We start from the raw sequence: 23,083 nt of genomic DNA on the forward strand, positions 1-23,083 counted from the left end.
AGCTCTGGGGAAGGCTACAAAATAACTTCTGCTGTACTGAAGGTTCCCAAGAGCACAGTGGCCTCCATAATTCTCAAATGGAAGAAGTTTGGCACAACCAGGACTCTTTCAAGAGCTGGCCGCCTATCCAAACTGAGTAATCGGGGGAGAAGGGCCTTAGTTAGAGAGGTGACCAAGAACCCGATGGTCACTCTGACTGAGCTCCAGAGATCCTGTGTGGAGATGGGGCAAAGTTCCAGAAGGACAACCATATCTGCAGCCCTTCCACCTTCGCCGCCAGCTACCCCGGGCTCCGCTATCCCCCGTGCGGGCCCGGACCGCCACGGCAGGTTTTCCCCTCTTCAATCAGAGGAAGATCGGCAAGCTTCTAGCCGCTGATCTCTCCTCTGATCACTGGACCCCAAAGTGATATGTATTACATCACTTCCAGTGTCACTGTTTTACATTCGCAAGCTCTTGGGGCAAGGAGAAGCAGCCGATGAAGCAAATTTTAAGTCACCCGTCCCCACGTACAGGTACATACGCAAACACGCATCAGATGTGCCTACATGCAAACAAAAAATCACTGTTAACACACCACTGATTCGCAGTAAAAGCTTTTAAAGTGTCGCCTATAGGAAAATTGAGGTATTGTCGTTTTTTTGCAGTTTCACAGGCGCACGCAATTTTAAGGCTTGACATGTTTGGTATCAATTTAGCTGACATAACCCCATCTTTTATATTTAACAAAGAAATTGGGGATTATATTCAGTTTCTGTACTTTAAATTTAGTGTATTTTATCCTAAAAATACTGGTTTGATAAACATTTGCACAAAAACTGTGCAACATAAAAAATTGCAACTGGCACCTTTTTATTCTATAGAGCCTCTGCTTTCAGAAAATATATCATTGTTTGGGGGTCTGAAGCTGTTTTCTAGCCAAACGTTCAGATTTTATCACGTGTGGAAATAGTAAGAAATTGCACCGGACAGCAAGTGGTTAATAATAGATTATATAAGACCAAAGTGTTTAAAGCTGAACTCCATACAGATCAAATAATCCTGCTTTTTAGAAGCAAACCCTTATCCTAGCTGAATCTACAACCCTTTTTCCAAATACAACAGTTTCCACCGTACTCACTTTTAAGTTGGGCAACTGTTCTTCCGGCCACCCGTTTATAGTTTTTGCAGAGCTGATGTTTTGTCAGCATTGCCTGCAGTACAGAGATCTGAACTGGTGATCCCCTCAGTCTTTCCTGTCTATTCCCACCCGCAGGAGTTATTTGGCAACCTATGCAGATTTCAATCCAAGGAATCTACCAGCATTTGTCACCCGCACACCAGTATGACCACATCATTTGTGAGACTCGCCTAACATCCGTTGGATGTGACATATGGGAGCCTCACAGGTCCCTCTACCAACAGCTGGTGATGGCTGCAATTCTAGAGAAGGAATGATGATGTCACAACCCCTAAGGCTAAAGTTTTCTTGACGCTGCAGCAAGTTATTGAAAATATTTTTAGATCACATAGGAAAGACAACTTTGTTGTAAAAACTAACACAGGCAGTGTGGTTCTTTTTATATTCCCACATATATATGCTGAAACATTTATGTATGCACTTGAGGCTTCACAGTTTGATATTGATATTCTACACTCAGAGCTTACTTCAGCCCTAATGTTAAAATGAAGCTGACTTGTCCTAAAACGTTTATGGCAGTCCTGAAGTGCAGGCGTTTTGTAATGTTTGAAAGAACCTCTACTGGTTTTGATCCCGGTGGGTTCCCCTTGGAGCCTAAGCTATTTATGGGGACTTCATTTCTGACCAGACTGCAATGAATCCTGCACCTCTGATGGTAAGCTCCACTATCTGTCATTCATTCAAATTCCAGAATTTCACTAGGCAGTAGAAACTGGCATTGCAGGCTTAAATGACAGGAATTGGGACTTAATTTATAATTTGGGCCAAAGTTGAACCTGCTATGTACAACCTGGGTCTAGGACCCAAGGGCTTCACATGGACACATGCATCAATTTAAAGAATAACACAGGTACTTGCAACCACCACTAGGTGACTAGCTGTGATGTTACCTTTGTAACCCTCTGGGCTAGGTCAGGTCCATTTTAATGCAATTCTGAAGAAGAAAACTGGAAATGGTTAAGGAAAGGTTTTTTTTGTTTTTTTGTTTTTTTTTCCTTTTAATTTAAACTTTTGAAGTGACATGTTTTTTTGGGGTTTTATGTATATGAACTGAATAAATTAGAACTTCTGCAATTGCTGGTTAGAATAAAAGGTGAAGGTGTACTGAAAAAGCCTGCAGCATATGTTTTACCCTTCCTACATCTATCCCCTGTGCAATTTGTTGACCCCTCTGCTTTCTCACCTTTCACACTAACAGGAAAGAAATCTGAACTTGTGCTGTAGTCTGAATATATATGTATGTAAAACAGTGACTATCATTTAGGATTCTGCATGCATCTATTTAGTTGCTACAGAATATATTTCTGACCCTTTTTTTCCCCGTAAATATGTTTCAAGTTTACTCTCTCCTTTTCAACTGGCCAACAAATGCCTCGCCTTGCTGTTAAACAGCTTGGAATCATCCTGGTTTTCAGAAATGCAACAGCTAGCACATTGCTTGCCAGATGGAGAATCCCTTGGCTTTGCCTGTTTGAGGTGCCTACATGGATTCACAAATTTGATGAGAGAAGTGGAAAACTTGTTTTGATTTATCAAAGTGCAATTACACCTATTTTTTTTCTAAATGAAGATGCTGATGGCAGTACTGGCGTTGTGGTCTTCTTTCTCTAAAATCTTCTTTCTCTAAAATCACTTAACTTTTTTTTTCTCATTTAACCATGTCCCTTATCCATAACCCTAATTTGATTATAAGGGTGGCTCCTTGGTATCCTATGAAGCCCCACTGGAGCCACCCTTATGAGCATGCTGGACACACACAGGCAGACCAGGAAAATAGAACAGCATGGCATCGGCGCGCATGTGCAATGGCTGTAGCAATGATAAGACATGTAGTCCTGAACAGAGTACAAGAAAACTTTTTTTTGTTTTGTTTCCCCATTTAGGGTGAGTGCTCCCCAACCAGGGAAGCTGCACAGAGAAAATTGCACCATTCATTCAAAAATGTGTGTGTTTTGTGGCATTGTGGATCATTTATTATTAATATGCAAGAAGGATGTATTAAAAAGAAAAAAAAAAAAGCTGAAGCTTTAACACTACTTTAAGCTTTTGTATTAAGCTGTACTGGAAAAGGAGAGGTGAAACCCTCTTCCAGTTTTTGTGTTTATTTTTTTTAAATAAGACATTAAGACAGGAACTGTTTGAGAGATTTTCCATATATTTTTCTATATTTTTAGTAATCCAGTTCTTCCCACCCCAAAAAAAAAAATTATTTTTTTTTAAAAATAATGTACCATTTTGAACAGATCCTTAGATCGTCTCGAAACCTCTTTTGTTTTAAACCGGGTTGGACAAGTACTGTTCACCAGGTTGTCATTGCAAGGGGAAGAGGTTTCCTGAAGACCAGGATTTCCTGTTCATAAGCATCAATAAGTGGTCACGTGGGGTCCTTGGTCACATTCATGGTATGTGATCTTTCAGTGGGCATAATGGTAACCATTAAGGCTTAAGCTTGCCAGTCTGCTAAATACACAGCTGAAATGCAGTAAATACATCGGAACATTTAAAAAAAAAAAAGGATTTTATAATTTTGTCCAGACAGTCCTAAAAGTAACATCGCTCTGCCAGATAGTTCAGCCACAAGTATGTTGTAAATTAGTGTGCCAAAAGTGTGAGGACTACTTATCGCTATACTTGTTCAGGTTAGTGACTCAGACCACATTTAAGTCAAAGCATTGTTTTAGTTAGAGCAGCCTCCATTAATGTCTCATGACACTGTGCCTTTCAGCTTCGTCTCCTCACTAGCTAAAATTGGACAGTGAAGAATAGCAGTAAATGAATGAGGTCATCTTTCTCCTCTTAGCATTTTTCTTGTTCACACACGTAGAACAGGCAGATATCAAGATTCAAGGAAAAGATTGGAATCACCCAGGAAAATCTGTACTTTTACGTACGATGGTAGCATTGAATTACAGCAAAAATAAAACCAACTGTTTATATTCATGAAATGTTACATTCATGAAATCTGTTTGCAGCTCTTTGGTATTCTAGTTGTTATTTTTGGAGATATTTTGGGAAATTGAAAGCGTGCTTTCTGTAGCTGTTCCCACATGTGCAACTGGCTCTGTAGTGCATTTTTCTCTTCCAACACAGGCACGATAAGGTTAAAATCTGGCAATTCTGTCAGATAGTCCATCAAAGACAGTACTCTGTCTGTCTGTTTCTGTACCAAATAGTTTTGCGTAGTTCTAAAGTTTCCTTGCTGTGTGAAGAAATTTTCACTAATCAAGTGCCATCTTACCAGCGTCAAAACAATCCCATAACGTGTCCTCCACACTGTTTGAAATAAGGCTTCGAGCACACTCTATGCCTTCATTCAGACACCTCAAACATGGACTGGTCCATCAATAATGCTCCCTCTCAGTTTTCCACCATCCAGTGTGTATTTTTTTGGCACCTACCCCTTTTGCCAATTTAAGATGTGGCTTTTTCTTAAAAACGTTGCTTCTAAAGCTGGGCACACACCTTACAACCATCGCAAGACTTTTGTCTTGTGATGGTTGTAAGGTAATAAAAAACAACGTAAGATCTGCCTATCTTGGACAAGCAGATCGTTCTTGCGATGATTGCAAGCCTGCCCAGCTGAGGGGCGGGATTTCGATGACCGTACTGCCGAACGGCTTTTATCTTACTGACGTGCTACACACCTGCCGAACATCGTACGATTCTCGGCAGGTTTTCGAACATGTTCGTAAGATAAAAGTCGTGCGACCTTACAGTAGTAGAGGTCGCACGGCTTCCACACACCTTACGATAATCGTACGATTGCGAGGTTTCCCACGGTTATCGTACGATTATCGCAAGGTGTGTGGGCACCTTTAGGCAAGTATCCCGGAGTCATCTTTTCACTGTTGCAGATGACACTGGTGTTTAGTATGTACCATTTAGGAAAGCAGCCAACTAAGAGGGCATCTGTTTCTCCAAGCTGCAAATCCTGACATACGGTACCTATTCTCTTGTGCAGTTGTTGATCTGGGCCACCTCCATTCCTTTGTCTTTAGATCTCGTTTGCCCTCCTTTTTTTTTGGACAGTGTTGGAAACCATGGCTTTGTATGTAATCTTCTTACATTTCTTTGCAATCCAACAAACGGAATATCCTCTGTTTTGTAAAACATGAAAGGCCAGTGTTTTTCTTGAAAAAGCTGCTTGTTTTGGCCATCTCTGAATCTAAAAATGAACATTTAGAATGCTAGAATCTTGTGACCCAAGGAAAGACGATCTGCTTGCTTTCTTGAACAGAACAGCAAATTTCAGCAATGATAACACAAATAAAATGGTTTCTGTCAAACATTTAACGTTCAGCTCACAAATCAGAGGGGAAATAACCATTTCATGGCTGTAACAAATATGTTTTTGTATGTGAAGTGTTTACTCCAGGGCTGGGCAAATCTCAGGAGCCAGGTAGTCAATGCTTCCTAAAATTCACAGCTGGCACCTCACTTTTGAGGTTTTCCCTAGTTGTTGTCAATGGAGCAGGCACCAAATAAATCTTCTAGGCAGGCTGGCTGGTTCCTGGGTTCTATATTAGTTTCTCCACCCCTGGGGTGGGGTTGGGATAGTATATTTGGCTACTATAGGACTGAATATATGATTTTTGGTTAGAGGGAGGGAGATAGGGCTGTACAATGTGCTGCTAGGCGATCAAGAACTGCATACAAAGATGTTGTTTGGTTCCTCATATGATGGCTGTTCTGGGTGAAAACTGTATATGTCAAATCAAAGCCATAATGATGTGGCCACCAACTTTTCAGAGTTGGCTTCTAGATTTTGGAAAGATTTGTCAAGGCCTACATGTAGGGGCTCGTTCACACCAGTGCATGTGTGTGTTGTGAAGTAAACAGTGCAGTTGTGTTGTAAATTACACATCACACTGTTTACTTTTTTTCTTTTACATATAGTACTAAACTGTGTGTTTTGTTACCTTAATGCATTCTCTGCATTAAGGTTAAAAATGCTCAGTACCTTTTTGTGTGTGTGGTCCCCCCCCCCCCCCCCCCCTCGGAGACACAATCTGTTGGGAGGAGAAGAGGGGTGTGGCCCGCTGCAGGGCAGTGTGTCTCCATTGATGCACACACATATATACTTGAGGGCACGGCCGGGAACGGCATGCATGGGTGCCTCCACAGCAGCCACTTAGCTGATGTGGTCATCCGTGCACGGGGCAGGAGAGAGAGAGAGAGTGATGCGGGGACCCACTAGAGAACTAGGAATTGAACATTTTTAAAGAAGTACCACAGAGGATTTATACAAGTGTGTGCCTCCTATGTGTAAAAAAGAAAAAAGCGGTAATATCACTTTAATTGAAATGTCACAAAATGCCTTTTAATGTGTTGTGATGCAGGTGTAGTGCATTACAACATGCTGTGGTGAAAAACCACCACCACACACCTCTGCAGTCTAGTGGTTTGAACTAAACTAATAGTACATAACTCGGTTTACATTGCCCACAGTGCAATTGGTATTACAAATGCTGGATGTATGATTTTTTTTAAAGGTAACACATTAGTATGTACACCTTTGCATAGTGAGCTTAAAGTGCACTAAACCCAAATATAATCTTCAAGCGGCCCTCTAAATAGCTTTAAATAGCCATGTTGGATTGTATATGCAGAAATATATATCTTAAAAATCTTTGCAAGGGTGGCTACCGTGGCTCTCTATGGTCCCACTGTATGTGTGATGTAGTTTCCCTCCTCAGCACGTTCTGGATATAGACCACATTGCTGTGGGCTGACCCATCCAGCATCGGCACATATAACTTATTTCCTCTGTAAAATCAACCTATTTATCACATTCCTGCCCATGCAGCACAGCCCATGGGCTAGTTGACTGACAGCGGGACCAGCAAGTAATTTTGGGAGATCTGTTATGGTCTAGTGCATGACTCGCCTCATACTACATTTGCATCTCGTACATCGAAATCAGAAGTTTGGTACCAGCAATTGCGGTTAGCAGGGTGAGCTGATAATCAAAATGCTGAAAAGAAGATAACTAAAGATTGTTTGGTGACTATAATCATGAGATGTTAGTAATGATATTATGATGTATTTTCAGATTGTTTTGTATTTTTATATGAAAAGTGTAGTGTCCCCTTAATGTTGATAAAAACAATGTACCTGGATGTTTTATATTGGGTATGTTTTTGTTTCTTTTTAGCCCTCATTCTTTGTGGTATACAACATGGTGACCACAGAAGTTATTGCTGTTTTTGAAAACACTTCAAATGAGCTTTTAGAACTGTTTGAAAACTTTTGTGACCTGTTCAGAAACGCAACTCTGCACAGCGAGGCTGTTCAGTTCCCCTGCTCTGCATCCAGCAACAACTTTGCCAGGCAGATCCAGCGAAGGTAAGATTTCCCACTAATAAGGATCCAAATTACATTGAATAAATGTATCTCTATTTTAACTGCCGTGGTTGTCATTCTAACAGATCATGTAAGGCATGCAAGCACAAAAAAAGTCCAGGCCACTTTCAGCTCCTGTGAATCTTCACCACTTAATTTATTCCTATAGCTGGTCTGCACTCATGGGGGCTCAGGCTATCCAGAGGAGTACCCACCATAGGAATGAATGAAGTGAGTAGAGCAAATGCACAGCAGAAATGTATGTGTCCTGAACTTTTTTTTTTTCCCACTCGGGCTCTGAGCAGGGCCACACAGTAAAGATCTTTTCCTTGGGGCTGAAGGTGTACATATTTAGGTTTTCAAATACCAAACAAATATGTAATTTGAGGGCCTAACTTGCATTCAATCTAAAAGAGATTATACACAGTCATGCGTTACAATCTGACTGCACTATCTGTGTATACTGTACAGTGTGGTAAAGCACATTACAGGATACTACTAAAATGAACTTGATGTTTAATAGTTTACAGTGTATAAATAGCCAGCCAAAACTGTTTGGTTGTTTTTTTTTTTTTTTTTGCTCTCTGTGCTCTTGGGGAAATTTCCCTTCATTTTCTGTGTCAGAGACATAACAGGAAACTCCCCTCTTAGACACTTGTCTCCAGAATAGGTGTCCCCATTAGAAGATTTCCCCTGGCCTCTTGTTCTGGTGACAATTGCAAAATTTTTGATTTCCTGTCGCTTTTTGTCTCAGCCTTTAGTCCAATCAGGGAATGCCTCATAGTCATTCATAAAAATACTAGGCATCTAGTATAGAATGGCCACTGTGCTGAGCGAGTGAACCTCTGTGTTTTAACAGCAGAGGAGGAGTCGCTCAGCACAACAGCTGTACAGGACTCGGAAGATCGCTGTAAAGTACTGTAGTAGCTACCGATCCACTATATGTTATGATGCTCTATAACTGTTCAGCTTTTTCTGAGTTTTTTTTCCACAGCATTTCCAGTTTAAACAATTGGCTAATTAGCTTAGACTGCTAAGCACCAAACACACTGCCTGTAAAGGTGCCCATACACTTTACAACCCTCGCAAGACTTTTGTCTTGCGAGGGTTGTAAAGTAATTAAAAAAACGTATGATCTGCCCATCTTGGACAGGCAGATCGTACCTGCGATCATCGCAAGCCCGCCCCGCTGAGGGGCGAGCTTCCCATGACTGCAATGCTGAACGGGCAGTGTGCACGTGCGCACACCGGCCCGTTCGGCAGTGATCTCTCGATCATGTTAAAAACGAGCCGAAAATCGTACGATTCTAGGCTGGTTTTCCAACATGCTCGATATACAAAAGTCGTGCGACCGTACATTAGAAACACTCACACGCCTTCCATACACCTTAAGAGATTATAAATCTGCACTGGCCTGTCTATTAATCATCCATTAATTGTATGTGGGTGTATTAAAACATGATATTGACTTGCAAAGCCCCCTTCTCCAAAATGTTTCATTTTCTTCCGAGGTATAGCTACTTTTTGTGTGATGTTGATGGATCTCCTGGTTTAATTTGTGAATCCTTGTTTTTAGGTTTAAAGACACAATTGTGAATGCCAAATATGGAGGCCATACAGAAGCAGTGAGGAGGCTTCTGAGCCAACTTCCTATCAGTGCCCAGTCTTATAGTGGAAGCCCTTATCTTGACCTTTCTCTCTTCAGCTATGACGATAAGTGGGTCTCGGTTATGGAGCGGCCTAAAACATGCGGTGATCACCCTATAAGGTATAATCATATAAGCGTGTAAAAAAAACAAAATGTTTGTAATAGGCTTTTGGACATGACAGGATCCATTGTCTATTTATTCTTATGCATTTATTTCAGTAAAAATGTTTCATGAAGTATTCAAGAATAGCGGAATATAATCTTCCACTTAACAAAAGTAATTCAGCATCTCTATTTTGTTACATTTCTGTAGTAGAAAAAAACTTGTTTTCATTAACTGATATCAGGTTTAATTCACATATCTAGTATAGAATGGCCACTGTGCTGAGCGAGTGAACCTCTGTGTTTTAACAGCAGAGGAGGAGTCGCTCAGCACAACAGCTGTACAGGACTCGGAAGATCGCTGTAAAGTACTGTAGTAGCTACCGATCCACTATATGTTATGATGCTCTATAACTGTTCAGCTTTTTCTGAGTTTTTTTTCCACAGCATTTCCAGTTTAAACAATTGGCTAATTAGCTTAGACTGCTAAGCACCAAACACACTGCCTGTAAAGGTGCCCATACACTTTACAACCCTCGCAAGACTTTTGTCTTGCGAGGGTTGTAAAGTAATTAAAAAAACGTATGATCTGCCCATCTTGGACAGGCAGATCGTACCTGCGATCATCGCAAGCCCGCCCCGCTGAGGGGCGAGCTTCCCATGACTGCAATGCTGAACGGGCAGTGTGCACGTGCGCACACCGGCCCGTTCGGCAGTGATCTCTCGATCATGTTAAAAACGAGCCGAAAATCGTACGATTCTAGGCTGGTTTTCCAACATGCTCGATATACAAAAGTCGTGCGACCGTACATTAGAAACACTCACACGCCTTCCATACACCTTAAGAGATTATAAATCTGCACTGGCCTGTCTATTAATCATCCATTAATTGTATGTGGGTGTATTAAAACATGATATTGACTTGCAAAGCCCCCTTCTCCAAAATGTTTCATTTTCTTCCGAGGTATAGCTACTTTTTGTGTGATGTTGATGGATCTCCTGGTTTAATTTGTGAATCCTTGTTTTTAGGTTTAAAGACACAATTGTGAATGCCAAATATGGAGGCCATACAGAAGCAGTGAGGAGGCTTCTGAGCCAACTTCCTATCAGTGCCCAGTCTTATAGTGGAAGCCCTTATCTTGACCTTTCTCTCTTCAGCTATGACGATAAGTGGGTCTCGGTTATGGAGCGGCCTAAAACATGCGGTGATCACCCTATAAGGTATAATCATATAAGCGTGTAAAAAAAACAAAATGTTTGTAATAGGCTTTTGGACATGACAGGATCCATTGTCTATTTATTCTTATGCATTTATTTCAGTAAAAATGTTTCATGAAGTATTCAAGAATAGCGGAATATAATCTTCCACTTAACAAAAGTAATTCAGCATCTCTATTTTGTTACATTTCTGTAGTAGAAAAAAACTTGTTTTCATTAACTGATATCAGGTTTAATTCACATAGTTTAAGGCAAGGACAAGGATCTTTTTATTTTCAGCCATGTGACTGTATTTTTAAAATCTCAAAATGTGCCCTTTTGAAAATTAGCATCTTTATCCTGGTGTTTTAGCTTTGTGAATTGAGCACATTGAAATTGCTATGATGCATGTATATTCTTTATCTAGAAAGTGATTTTTTTTTTTTACAGCAAATATAATTCCTTTTACCACAGTTATCAATCCAACACATAGAAATTGCAGCAAGCAATATACTCTACTTGTACACTTGTGTCTAAAAACATGAATCTGCCCAGGTTTACGCAATGCACTTTGGAGATTTCCAAGTCCACTTCCAGATACACCTAAATGTTATTTTGCTATCTTTTTACTCATTCGAGAGATTCCATCAGTTGCTCTCCTTGTGGCACGTGGCCTTCAAGAGACAATGCAAGGGTACATGTTGTTGGTACATGTCTCCAACGGGGATGCACCAACCTTGCAAGGTTCTAACCCATCCTGTACAAAACAAAAAAAAATGGTTTTGTTTGGATTTAAGAGAACAGTGTTTGCAGTCTAGTCCAAAGCAGAGCCTGGACTGTTCATCACTTAAGAGAATGTTTAGTCCAAGTGCACTGTGACAGAGGGACTATTTGTGAGGTTACCCTGTTAGACATATTGTTTTAGAGAGAAACTGCAGTGTGTCTTTTAGAGAGACTGCTTTATTAGAGACTACTTTGTTGAAGACAAACTGCTATGTGAGCAGTTGTTTGCTTTGAAAAGACTGCCATATGTGAGACTTTTCTGTTACTTTGACTTTATAGAAGGGAACCTTTTGTGATAAAACATGACTGAACCTAAAATCTAATCTTTAGAGGAACACAAGGAAGCTTTGTGAAAGCAATTTGCTGCAGAGACATGGTATACTCAAAGGACCAGACACTAAGTATTACAAATTGAGTTGCTTATTCAACGTAGCCTGAACTTACTTGGTCTACTGTGTGCTAGCATCTGGAAAACTCTGGGTAGAGAAAAATGGAAGAGAAAGGTCGATTAGGACAACAGGCCCAGAGTGAAAAGGGAAGTGAAATTAGATGTCATTCAGGTATGGTTGGATTTGTGATCTCTTTATTGTTTAGAGTGAAAAAGCATATTTAACGGACTATGAAGAGTTTATGGTTCTAATTCTAGAATCAAGCCATAAAATCCACCATCATGAACAGCTTTTGCTTTGATATGATTCCTTAAGTGTCCTCAAAGAAGCTACCTTTTGGGGCTTTAGAACAGTTATCTCATCTTATTGGTTTGCCCATAAGCTGTTTATAGAATTAAACCATTGAGCCAGGGTAGGTGTAATAATGTACATCCAGTGTCTGTCCCTAGTTGGGGACAAGGGCCATTGTAGTGGCCTATGTTGCAGAATGTGAACGAAGTTCATGGGGACAGAAGACTTTCTTAAAGTGACATTAAAACCTCAGATTTTTTTTAACATAAACCAATACTGTAATGTGCTCCTTACTGTAATCCTTGGTTGTTTCCCTTCTCTTTGCTGCTCTTCCTTTGAAATCCTCATGTCTTCTCATGCTTGGGGATAACTTCCCTTTGCAGCTGAGTGCCTCTTCCTGTAGTGCTGGCTCAGGTTGCAAACCTACACACAGACACATGTATCCATTTTAGAGACAAGCCAGTCTCCTGCAAAACAGAAGTTCTGCCCAGCATGAGAACAGATACAGATTTAAAAGGAAGAGCAGCAAAGAGAAGGGAAACAACCATGGATTACAGTAAGGCACACATTACAGTATTGGTTTATGTTAAAAAATCTGAGGGTTTAATGTCACTTTAAGGGCAAAAGTGTGCCCCCCCCCCACAGTGCTAAAGTAAGGACTTACCTGAAATGATGCCTCTTAATCCGATCTTCTTTCCTGTAGTTTTTAGCTGTCCCTCCAGCGCTGACTCCTCTGTCCTCCTCTTCTCTCATGTCTCACGGAGTCTGTGCGGGTGCACGCTGCTCCATAGACTTATCTTGTGTCCTTCCTCGTCTCCCGGCCGAACATCTGAACTGTGCATGCGCCCGCCCCAGGATCCTTTGCAGCCACCCGAGAAATTTTCAGATGTTCGGACGGTAGCGCGGTGAAAATGTTTAAAAAAAAAAAATCATTTTGCATATACTGCTTGCTAGCAGTAGATATATGCAAAAGTATGCGAGGGTTTAATAACCCTTTAAGCTGGATGCAAATGTTGATGCCTGATCTGATTCCAATGAAATGGATACGTTCTGCGATTATGGTAAAGATCGAAGTTGTGGAGGCTGGGGTCTCCTAATTCTTTTCACCTGCAATAGGTTTGTATATTTCGTTGGTGGAGTTATTACTATGAAACAAAGAGATTGTGATTTGAAAGATAACTGCAGTCGAGATATAGGTAAGGTTTGAGATTCATACAGAAATTGAGCCAGAGCCAGATACTGCCTTAAAGTAGGGTAACTGTCATCTAAAAGATTGACCTTTTAAAAACCCCTCTGCAGGTCAGAGACTGCCTGCTAGAGAAACCCTGCTTTGTGAGCATCTGGCTGTCGTTTAGAGTTGAGTGCCCCATCGGAGAGAATACTTGGACAACCCTGCTGGAGAGAGACTTTACTTGGACAACCCTGCTGGAGAGAGACTTTATCTTTAGTATTGCAAGCGGGCAATATTGCTGCTGTTATTCAAGTGGTAGCTTGTTCTGCTGTGCAGAGTGACTACTCCCCTTCTGTAAGTCGCCTGTCCAAGATGCTTGGTAGCATCACCCAGGAGCAGAGCTGCCCTGCATGCTGTTTCTGGAATACTGGTTCCCTCATTTTCATCTTGTAATTTTTCTGTTTTCTGTTTGTAGATTCTGATAGAAGTTTGTGTTATTTCAGATACACCTCCTGTAAATGTTGTTTTCTTTATGGTGCCTTTTAAACTGTGATATTTCTTATTGTCAAGAAAGATCTCCACCTGCATTCTAAAAATTCATGTTCAGAGAACTTAAGACACACCATGATTGTAAATATATTCACTGCATGGTGCACAGTAAATCCTTCTCCTCATGCAGTTACTAGCTTGATACTTCTTTACTACTGCTGTAGAATGAAAGAAAGCAAGGTAGCTTGGGAGTCTTATGAGCGATAAGTTCCTGTGCTTTGACATAATTCTGCATTTTGGATGGCATATAATGTTGGAAAATGAGAGGAACTGCCTTGAAAGGGGCCCTTGATTCAGAGCTATTTGTTATATTTTTAGTATAGGATAATATTGTCAGAAATTGCAGTACATTTGCCTTGTGTGTGGTAAATTGCTTGCATCTGAGATTTACAAACACCATTTTGGTTATGATTTGAAAATGAAAAGCAGTTCGCCTTAGACCTGCACACTGAATATAAGTGGAAAATTAGTGCAATCTTTAGCCTGCATTAAAACTAAATGTGTTTTTTTTTTGGCTGTAAGGGGCCATGTTCATTGCTTTATTTTTGTTATGCATATTGGAGTTGGAGATAAATTTGGTGTACTGTATCTGGACCCCCCACTGGACTGGATGCTGCAGTGATAGCCTGGAAGTGATCTTAGCGGAATTTGGTAACCAGTTGGCCACAGAGCACTTTTTGGGCCCAGAGCCCAAGTTTTGAGCTTGAATACTGAGGGGCAGCTGGATCTGTAATTCAGTTATTGCCACAATGTGAAAAGCTAGGAAGTCTGCTTAATACTAGGTCTATCACTGTTCGTGGAAGGCATACTTAGGGTGGAAGCCTCACACCAAGCTAACAGATTCTCCATGGAACTAACGTTTGCCTTTATGCAAATTGATCTGGACTAGCATGTGGCCCTCAGAACCATCGAGGGTCAGATTTTTTCTCTTTCTAGAGACCCCAGGCTTCTCATTCTTTGCTCAAGACCTTTGTGCCGGATGTTTTCCTGGCTCTTTAAAAACTGCCCTATAAACCTGTCGGAATTATTACCCTTTCCACTCTCGCCTTGTAAAGTGAGTGTCTGTCTGAGTTGACGGTCTTTTCCTGGAAAGAATCCTTTCTGGCCTTGCACAAAGACAAGGTGGTGTTGAGGCCTAGAACATTCTTCCTAACTAAGGTAGTTTTGGCCTTTCCCCTCAGCCAGGACAACATTCTTCTATCCCTCTGTTTGGCCCCAGTTCATCAGAAGATGATTTCCTTCCATTTTCTGGATGTGGCTTGGGCTATGAAAGTCTATCTCTGTCACTGCTTCCTTCCGGAAGACTGATCACCTTCTTTTTTCAAAATCTCTCAGTGGTTCAGACAAACCATTATCCAAGCTTGAGGTTTCAATTTGGGATGCACTGAAATTTCGGCCGCTGAAACATATTGGCCGAAAATGGCACTTTTGTCAAAATGGCAAAAGTACCATCTTTTGGCCGAAATTGCAGTGCATTCCTAGATTCTCTCCTCCCCTCTGGGCGCTGCTCTGTGTTCCCTCTGACACGGTGCAGCCTCCAGCGTGGAGGAGAGAAACGTTCAGGCAGCTGAACAGTGCAGGGAGGAGAGCGGTGAGAGCCTGAATAAGTAATCTTCAGTCTTAAAATGTGTATTTCAACTTGTGTGCCTAATTGCTCTGGCAGCTAACGGGTTAAATAAATGTAGGACTAAGTTAATAGAATTCAGAAGCCATAGAAAGATGATTTTCTGAATTAAAGTACCACAGTTTACACATCGGTCACATTTTCTGGACTTGTCAAGCAGTGTTCTAATAATATTGGTTTGGAAAATGCAATAGTAACAGTGCCAACTGTTTTAATTACATCATTGTCTGTTGTAATTAACATGGATTATAAAGATGTGTATTCATTTTATTTAGATGTGCATTAGTACATTGTAATCTTAATGTTGTTGGATTCCCCAAAAGTGAATTCAAATCCTATTCACACTTGACAGGAAGCCCAGCTTTGTTGCTAGGAAACACATCACATTAAAATCGGCACTAACACAGGCATGTTCTGTCTGAAAGAATGAAAACAAGGTACATAATTTTTATTGAATTTATCATGGTGAGAAAGGGTTTTTTTCTTCTCTGTGTTTGTAGTATTTCTGTAGATTTAAGAGAGAAACTGTTAATGAAGAGTCAAATAGTTTTTTGTTTTTTTTCTTGTTGATGGAAAGTAAAGTATAGGCGACTTGGAATTTCAAAGGTCCATTTTCACATTTTTGTTGGCGATCCACAGTATATAGCATATAGCACAAATTGTACTTTTAAAGCATTTGAAAAGTCGGAATATGCTGTATGGAACACGGTCACAAACATACCTTTCATGTCAGCAGTTCAATGTGGGATTCCTGGCTGCAGACAGACCAGGTCACAGTTTATATTGAAATTCTAAAAGATAGATGAAGATGCAATATCGTTTTAAAATTCCACAACTTTGTTTTTCATTCCTGAACTTGCAACAAATGGCCAAAGATTCTGAAGGTTGGAGTAATTTGAGTTTCTGCTGAATTACTAATGCCTTCAAATTTGAGACTTGACTACATTCTAACCATTTTGCTACGGGAGCAATTGTTTTTCATTTTTGTACACAGTTTTTTTCTAAAAAATTGCTTTCCCCAGCTTCGACATTACAGCTCCGGGCACTGGCTACACGCTCTCCCGAGCACCAGCTGACGTCAGGTACAAAAGATTTAGGATCGGATTACAGAGACAAGATAAGTTTTCCTCCAATCATAAATCTTTTGTAACTGACGTCAGCTGTTGCTGGGGAGAAAGCTGACCTCAGGTACAAAAGATTTATGATTGGAGGAAAACTTATGCTTGTCTCTTCAATCTGTTTCACTCGTGAGGCTACGGTAGTTTGCAGTGGTATCGGCACATTCGGCAGTTTCGCAACCTCGGTTCTCCTCCCGGCCCCCGTGTATAAGACGCCTCTCTATTTTTAGGTAAGCATTTTAATGAAAAAGTAGCGTCTTATACACGGAAAAATACGGTACTTGAAAGAACACTACATTCATCCATTTTTAGTTCATTTAATTTAGTCATATAATTATAGGCTTTGATTGTAATGTACAACCCCAATTCCAAAAAAGTTGGGACGCTGTGTAAAATCTACATTAAAACAGAATGCAATGGTTTGCAAATCTCAAACTCATATTTTATTCCCAGTAGAAAATAGAAAGCATGTCAAATGTTTAAGCTGAGAAAATGGACCATTTAAAAAAGTTGGAACGGGGCCATGTTTACCAGGGTGTAGCATCACCTCTTTTAACAACACTCTGTAAATGTCTGGGAACTGAAGAGACCATTTGCTGGAGTTTTAAGAGAGGACTGTTGTCCCATTCTTGCCTGATATAGGATTCTCAATGCTCAGCAGTCCTGGGTCTTCTTTGTCGTATTTTCCATTCCAAGCAAGATGCACCAAATATTTTCAGTTGGTGAAAGGTCTGGACTGCAGGCAGGCCAGTTAACCAGTTGACATCCGCGGTGTTAAACCCCCTTCCCATCCAGGCCATTTTTCAGTATTCAGCGCTGCGGTACTTTGACTGACATTTATTCCGTCATGCAGCGCTGTACTGAAATTAATTTTATACCCTTTTTTGGGGGACAGATAGAGCTTTCTTTTGGTGGTATTTATTCACCACTGGGGTTTTTATTTTTTACTATATTAAGGAAAAATTACCGAAATTTAAAGGGGTGGACCGGCGCCGGCGGCCGCGCGGGGGGATGCGTACGCGAACAAAGTAAATAAAAATTTTAAAAATGAAAACCATCTGCATGCGACTAAACGCGCAGTGTTTTCAACTGCAATCGTGTGCAACCGCTTGGGCAGGGCTGTATTGCAGCAAGAAAAACGCGCAATCTGCCTGGCATGACTGGGGTGTCATTAGAAAATAATGGCACTGCCAGCGCGATCGGCAGGGGTGTGCGATCCGTGACTGCACGGCCATCGTGCATGAAACCGAGCGGATGGCATGCGAACGAGCACATATAGACGATCGGCAAGCTATGGAGCCGCTAATCGCCTATATGTGAAACACCCGGTAACGGGTGTGTGCAATAGTCGGGTCTTTTCTGACCGTGCGTTCTGCGAGCAGAAAAAAATTGCCGTCTGGAGACGGCAACCCGCAAATGCTGCAGTGCCATCCGTCCGTTTTTTTACTACGGGCGGACGGCAAGTGGTTAAGCATCTGGACTCTTCTACTACCAAGCCATGCTGTTGTCATAGATGCAATATGTGGTTTAGCATTGTCCTGCTGCAATATACAAGGCCCTTCTTGAAAAAGACATCATATGGATGGTAGCATATGCTGCTCTAAAACCTGGATATATCTTTCAGCACTGATGGGACCTTTCCAGATGTGCAAGCTGCCCATTCCATACGTACTATTGCACCCCCGTACCAACAGAGAAGTAAGCTTTTAAACTGAGTGCTGATGAGCTGGGAGGTCCCTCTTCTCTTTAGTCCATCGCCTAATCATACCGTCTGATGGCCCCGGGCATCCAATATTACATTTCAAGCCTTGTTCTTTGCTCACAGATATTTCTCCAGATTCTCTGAATCTTTTGATATTATGTACTATACATATATATTTAAAGTCTTTGCAATTTTACATCCAGGAACATTATGCTGAAATTGTTCTTGGCTATAATATATTTTTATTTCCAAATATGTAAACATACAACATATATACAAATTCAAAGTGAGAACATACAGCGAATAATTAACATTATAAAGAAGCTCAAAAATAATCTCTCCTTTATTTGGGATAAAAAGCCTCTGCTTACTTTACATTCTCACTAATACAATTATTCCCATCTTTCTCCCACTTCAAAGGTTATCCATTTCAACTCACATTCTCACTACTCCCAGTTAATCTCTTTCACTCCTCAACCAAAAGACTGGGGAAATTGGGCATTAGATAGGTCAATGAGGCCCCTTTCTTATTTAACTACCCCTAGTGTAACTCATTTTGTGATTCTTTATCTACCCTTCTATATCTTTACATAAATGTGAATTCCTATTATTATATTCCTACATAATTCCCTCCCCATATTCCCTCCCCCGCCCCCTCAGACATTCCTATTTTTATTTTATTTTATATTCCAATTTCTAAATTACACCCCTGAAATACATTCACTTAACATATTATAATGAAATGTGTATCTACCCCTCAAAAATGGGCCGTCCTGCCCACAAACATTACTTAATATAATTACACCCTCTGTGATACTCCACCTACAGATTGACATTTTCCCCCTTTGCCTTATACTCTTATAGATTTGTGCATCTAATTACCCTCATTCTCCACTCCCCTATACCCAATATCCCTGTTCTTCTCTTTCATTCCATACATACAGGTCAAATGCATATTAAATCCATCAAAAATTGACTCCCAGAAAGCCTGTATTTTAGGACAACTCCACCAGATATGCAGATACGTTCCCTCCTCGAAACCACATCTCCAACACCTGTCTGACTCTCCCGGGTTTATGTGTTTAATTCTTTCTGGACATCTATACCATCTAGACAGTATTTTAAAGTTTTTTTCTTGGTAAAATGTGCATTTTGAGAGAACTATGTGTCAAAGTAAGTATTCTTCCCCATTCTTCCTCTGAGAACTCCCTCCTAAACTCCTGTTCCCATCTCTTCATATAATTTGTATGGCCTTTGGCTTCTACCTCTCTCAACAGACCATAAACCTGTGATAGTGCATGTTCGATTTTAGTGTCTCTCAAGCAAAATTTTTCGAACAGAGTGAATGGTCTGTTCAGAGATTTACTGGCCCTAAGGTATCTTATATAGTCCGCTAACTGCATTGCCTCCATCCAAAAAACTCTGGTTTTATTTCCTCTTTACCTTTCTGTAAGATCTGCCATAACTGTGTATGAGGAAAATTCTCGATTTCCAGAAAGGCAACCGTCTGCATACCTGGTGGAAATTGTGGATGCCAAGCTAGAGTTGTCATTGGACCTGGAATAGATGATAGGTTGTACTTATATATAGTTCTATCCCAAATTCTAAGCACAGGTTTAACCAAATACGGCAAAGACAACGTGTGAGGCCTGTTCTTTGCTGCCAATCAAGGAATATATTTCAAGGGTATCGTGGCCATACTTGTCTCTAGGTTTACTCCCCCTTATCTTGGCCGTTGTGTACCCAGTCCAAGATTCTTGTTAATAATGCTGCCTTATGGTATAGGTCTAGGTCTGGTATTCCCAAGCCTCCCCTTTGTTTTGATCTCATTAACACTTTTAACACTAATTCGGGGGGTTTTATTGGCCCATATAAATTTTATAACTGCCGTCTTAAGTCTTAAAAAAAATGATCTAGGCAACAGGATCGGTACAGTTTGGAACCTATATAATATTTTGGGTAAAATATCCATTTTAAGAACATTAGCTCTCCCTATCCATGACATACTTATACTGTTCAATTTTTGGAACTGGGTAAAACTTTTATCTTACCAGTCTCTAAAGTTGATAGCATAAAGTGTGTTAAGATCTTTAGGGATGTTTATACCCAGGTATGGAATGTAATTAGGCTTCCATCTAAATGTATAGCTTTCCTTAATGGCCATTTGTACCCCTTCTGGAAGGAATATATTCAAGAGTTCCGATTTTGATATATTTATATGAAAATTACTAAAATCCCCATATATCGATAATTCCTTAAGAATATTGGGTAATGAAACCTGTGGGGAAGTAGTAAATAGAAGCAAATCATCGGCATATAATGCCAGTTTATGTTGATCTGTATTAACGGATATGCACTTGATCGAGGAATTTTGTCTAATAGTGGCTGCTAATTGTTCCATCACTATAACGTAAAGTAAAGGTGATAGTGGGCATCCCTGACGGGTGCCGTTATAAATAGGGAAGGGGTTGGAAACCTCACCATTAACCCTTACCTTAGATGGTTGTACATATAAGGCCATGACTTTTGAAACAAATTGCTCTCCTAATCCCACCTGTACTAGAGATTCCTTTAGAAAGAGCCAGTTCACTCTGTCAAATGCTTTCTCAGCATCTATAGACAATAGGCACAGTGCCTGGTTCTCCTTCTGTGCTAGTCCTATCAGGTTAATAATCCTTGTTGTACTATCTCTGGCCTCTCTCCCCTGGACAAAGCCAGTTTGGTCTGAATGAATAATTTTGGGCATAACTTTTTTTTTTAGCCTAGAGGCCAGCTTTTCTGTGTATAATTTAAGATCGATGTTTATTAGGGAGATAGGGCTGTAATGTCCGCATTCTGATAAATCTTTCCCTGGTTTGGGTAAGAGCGATATATGGGCCTCTGATGTCTGTGTGGGAAAAGGGCATACCTCTGTGACTAAATTACAAACATTGGTGAAGAAGGGTCTCTCTGTGACTAAATTACAAACATTGGTGAAGAAGGGTCTTAGTAGTTCCTCAAACTGTTTGTAATATCTGGCTGTAAAACCATCGGGTCCTGGGGCTTTATTGATCTGGAGGGAGGAGATTGCCTCTCTAGTTTCTTTTTCAGTGAATGTTAGGTTCAACACTCCTCCGTCCTCCTTACTTAATGCCGGAAGGTTGACCTCTTTTATATATCTCCTGATTTTAGTTATATATCTATCGGGGGACATATCTGCGTATCTACCTCGTATTGAGTAGAGAGACGCATAATATTTTCTAAAAGTTTCTGTTATTGAGGACGTGGAGTGCTGAATATTCCCATTAAAATCCTTGATTCGTGTTATATTTGTTCTATACGTTCTTGGGTGGATTTTCTTGGCTAGCAGCTTTCCACATTTATCCCCTTCTTTTATAATTGTATTTTTTATTGTTATCTCTGGCGATTTTGTGTTTGTTGGTCCAGAACACTGCGAATGTCTCTACTCACCTCGTGCAATTGAGTGGAGTACTCTATATTGGTGACATTTGCCTTATTCTGTTCCTCCCACTCACTCAATCTCTGAAATAAGCCCTTTAGCTTGCTTGCCTTCTCTTTCTTTAATCTAGAGCCATGTTTGATTAAAATACCTCTAACAACACATTTTAAAGCTTCCCATTGTATGGGAATAGATGTGGGGTCTTTTTGATGATCTTTTATAAAGTTCTTTATTGTGGATTTTACTTCTTCTTGACATTCTATGTTTTTTAAAAGATTATCATTTAGTCTCCAGGTTCCCCTCCCACTCTGTTATCTGTTGAAAATGTCAAAGTTACTGGTGCGTGGTCGGACCATAGAATCAGGCCTATTTCAATTTCTGGGTCGAGATCTAGGAGTGTCTGGTGCATCCAAACATGGTCTATTCTACTGTAAGATCTATGTACTCTAGAAAAATAAGTATAATCTCTCTTTAAAGGGTATAATATGTGCCAGCCATCAACTAGCCCCAGTCTTTCCATTTTGGTTCTGAGTTTTTTTTAGCATCTTTACCGAGATAGGTATCTTACTTGTGGTATCTAATTCTGTGTCAAAAGTTACATTTATATCCCCCCATCACCAATTTTGTGCCAATACCATATATCTCAAATCTATTCAATATCTTTATACAAAACTTGTGTTGTCCCTTGTTCGGAGCATAAATATTTGCCAGTGAGTACATTTGATTACAATACAAAAATTTAATAAAAATAAATCTCCCACAATCATCTATTTCTGTGTCTATTATTTCAATTGCTAAATTTTTATGGATTCCTATCGAGACCCCCTTAGCTTTAATTTCTGGGTTTGTGCTGTGATACCGTTTAGTGTATTATTTATTCCTAATCTCTGTATGTGCCCCCTTCTTAAAATGTGTTTCTTGGATACACAAGATATATCCATCCTTTTTTATGTGAGTGATACAAAATTTGTGAACGTTTTTCTGGTGTATTAAACCCTCTAACATTGTAAGTTGCTATTGTTATACTATCCATACCCATGTTGTGTATCTTTCAGAGAGAGTTATGCATAAAACCTGTTCAGAAGCATACTCTATACCATAAAACTATTTCCACCATATATTCCATCCTATCATCCCTTTTTTAACCCATATATATCTTTCACTTCCTTTTGTACTCAATACATTTATACAATTGTTATGTTCTTGTATCTAGGATTGGACCTTTTCCTCGCCCATCCTACATAAACCAACCAAGAACAAGCCCAAAATAGAAAAAAAAAATTTGGGCTATAAGGGGATTGTGAGAGCTGTATGCCCATCTGCCTGATACACCCCCACCCCCTGGAAGCCCCACTCACTATATCTTAAAAGGGGCTCGGGCTCCATAAATTTTTTTTAATTTTAACTATGTTTTCCATCCTGGCTGTACTTTATACTTATGGGTCTCTCCTGCCCTGGCCCGTCCCTCACCCCCGGGGGTGCCCAACAACCACCGGGAGGGGAGTATGGAGGGCCGCCCATCAACAGGGGGGGGGGGGGGGGGCCAAT

The 23,083-nt window shown here is 40.4% G+C and overlaps 1 protein-coding gene across 1 annotated transcript in view; it reads left to right on the forward strand.

Moving 5' to 3' along the window:
* DET1 (de-etiolated homolog 1 (Arabidopsis)) overlaps positions 1-23,083 on the forward strand; it is a 41,389-nt gene that overhangs the window by 12,016 nt on the left and 6,290 nt on the right. Inside the window, exons 3-4 of the mRNA XM_018568449.1 lie at positions 7,335-7,525; positions 9,099-9,290. Of these exons, the coding sequence (XP_018423951.1) occupies positions 7,335-7,525; positions 9,099-9,290 (383 nt within the window). The remainder of the gene's footprint in view (positions 1-7,334; positions 7,526-9,098; positions 9,291-23,083) is intronic.

The sequence above is a fragment of the Nanorana parkeri genome, unplaced genomic scaffold (assembly GCF_000935625.1).
Source record: "Nanorana parkeri isolate BGI_ZX_2015 unplaced genomic scaffold, ASM93562v1 scaffold1189, whole genome shotgun sequence".
NCBI classification, from domain to species: domain Eukaryota; kingdom Metazoa; phylum Chordata; class Amphibia; order Anura; family Dicroglossidae; genus Nanorana; species Nanorana parkeri.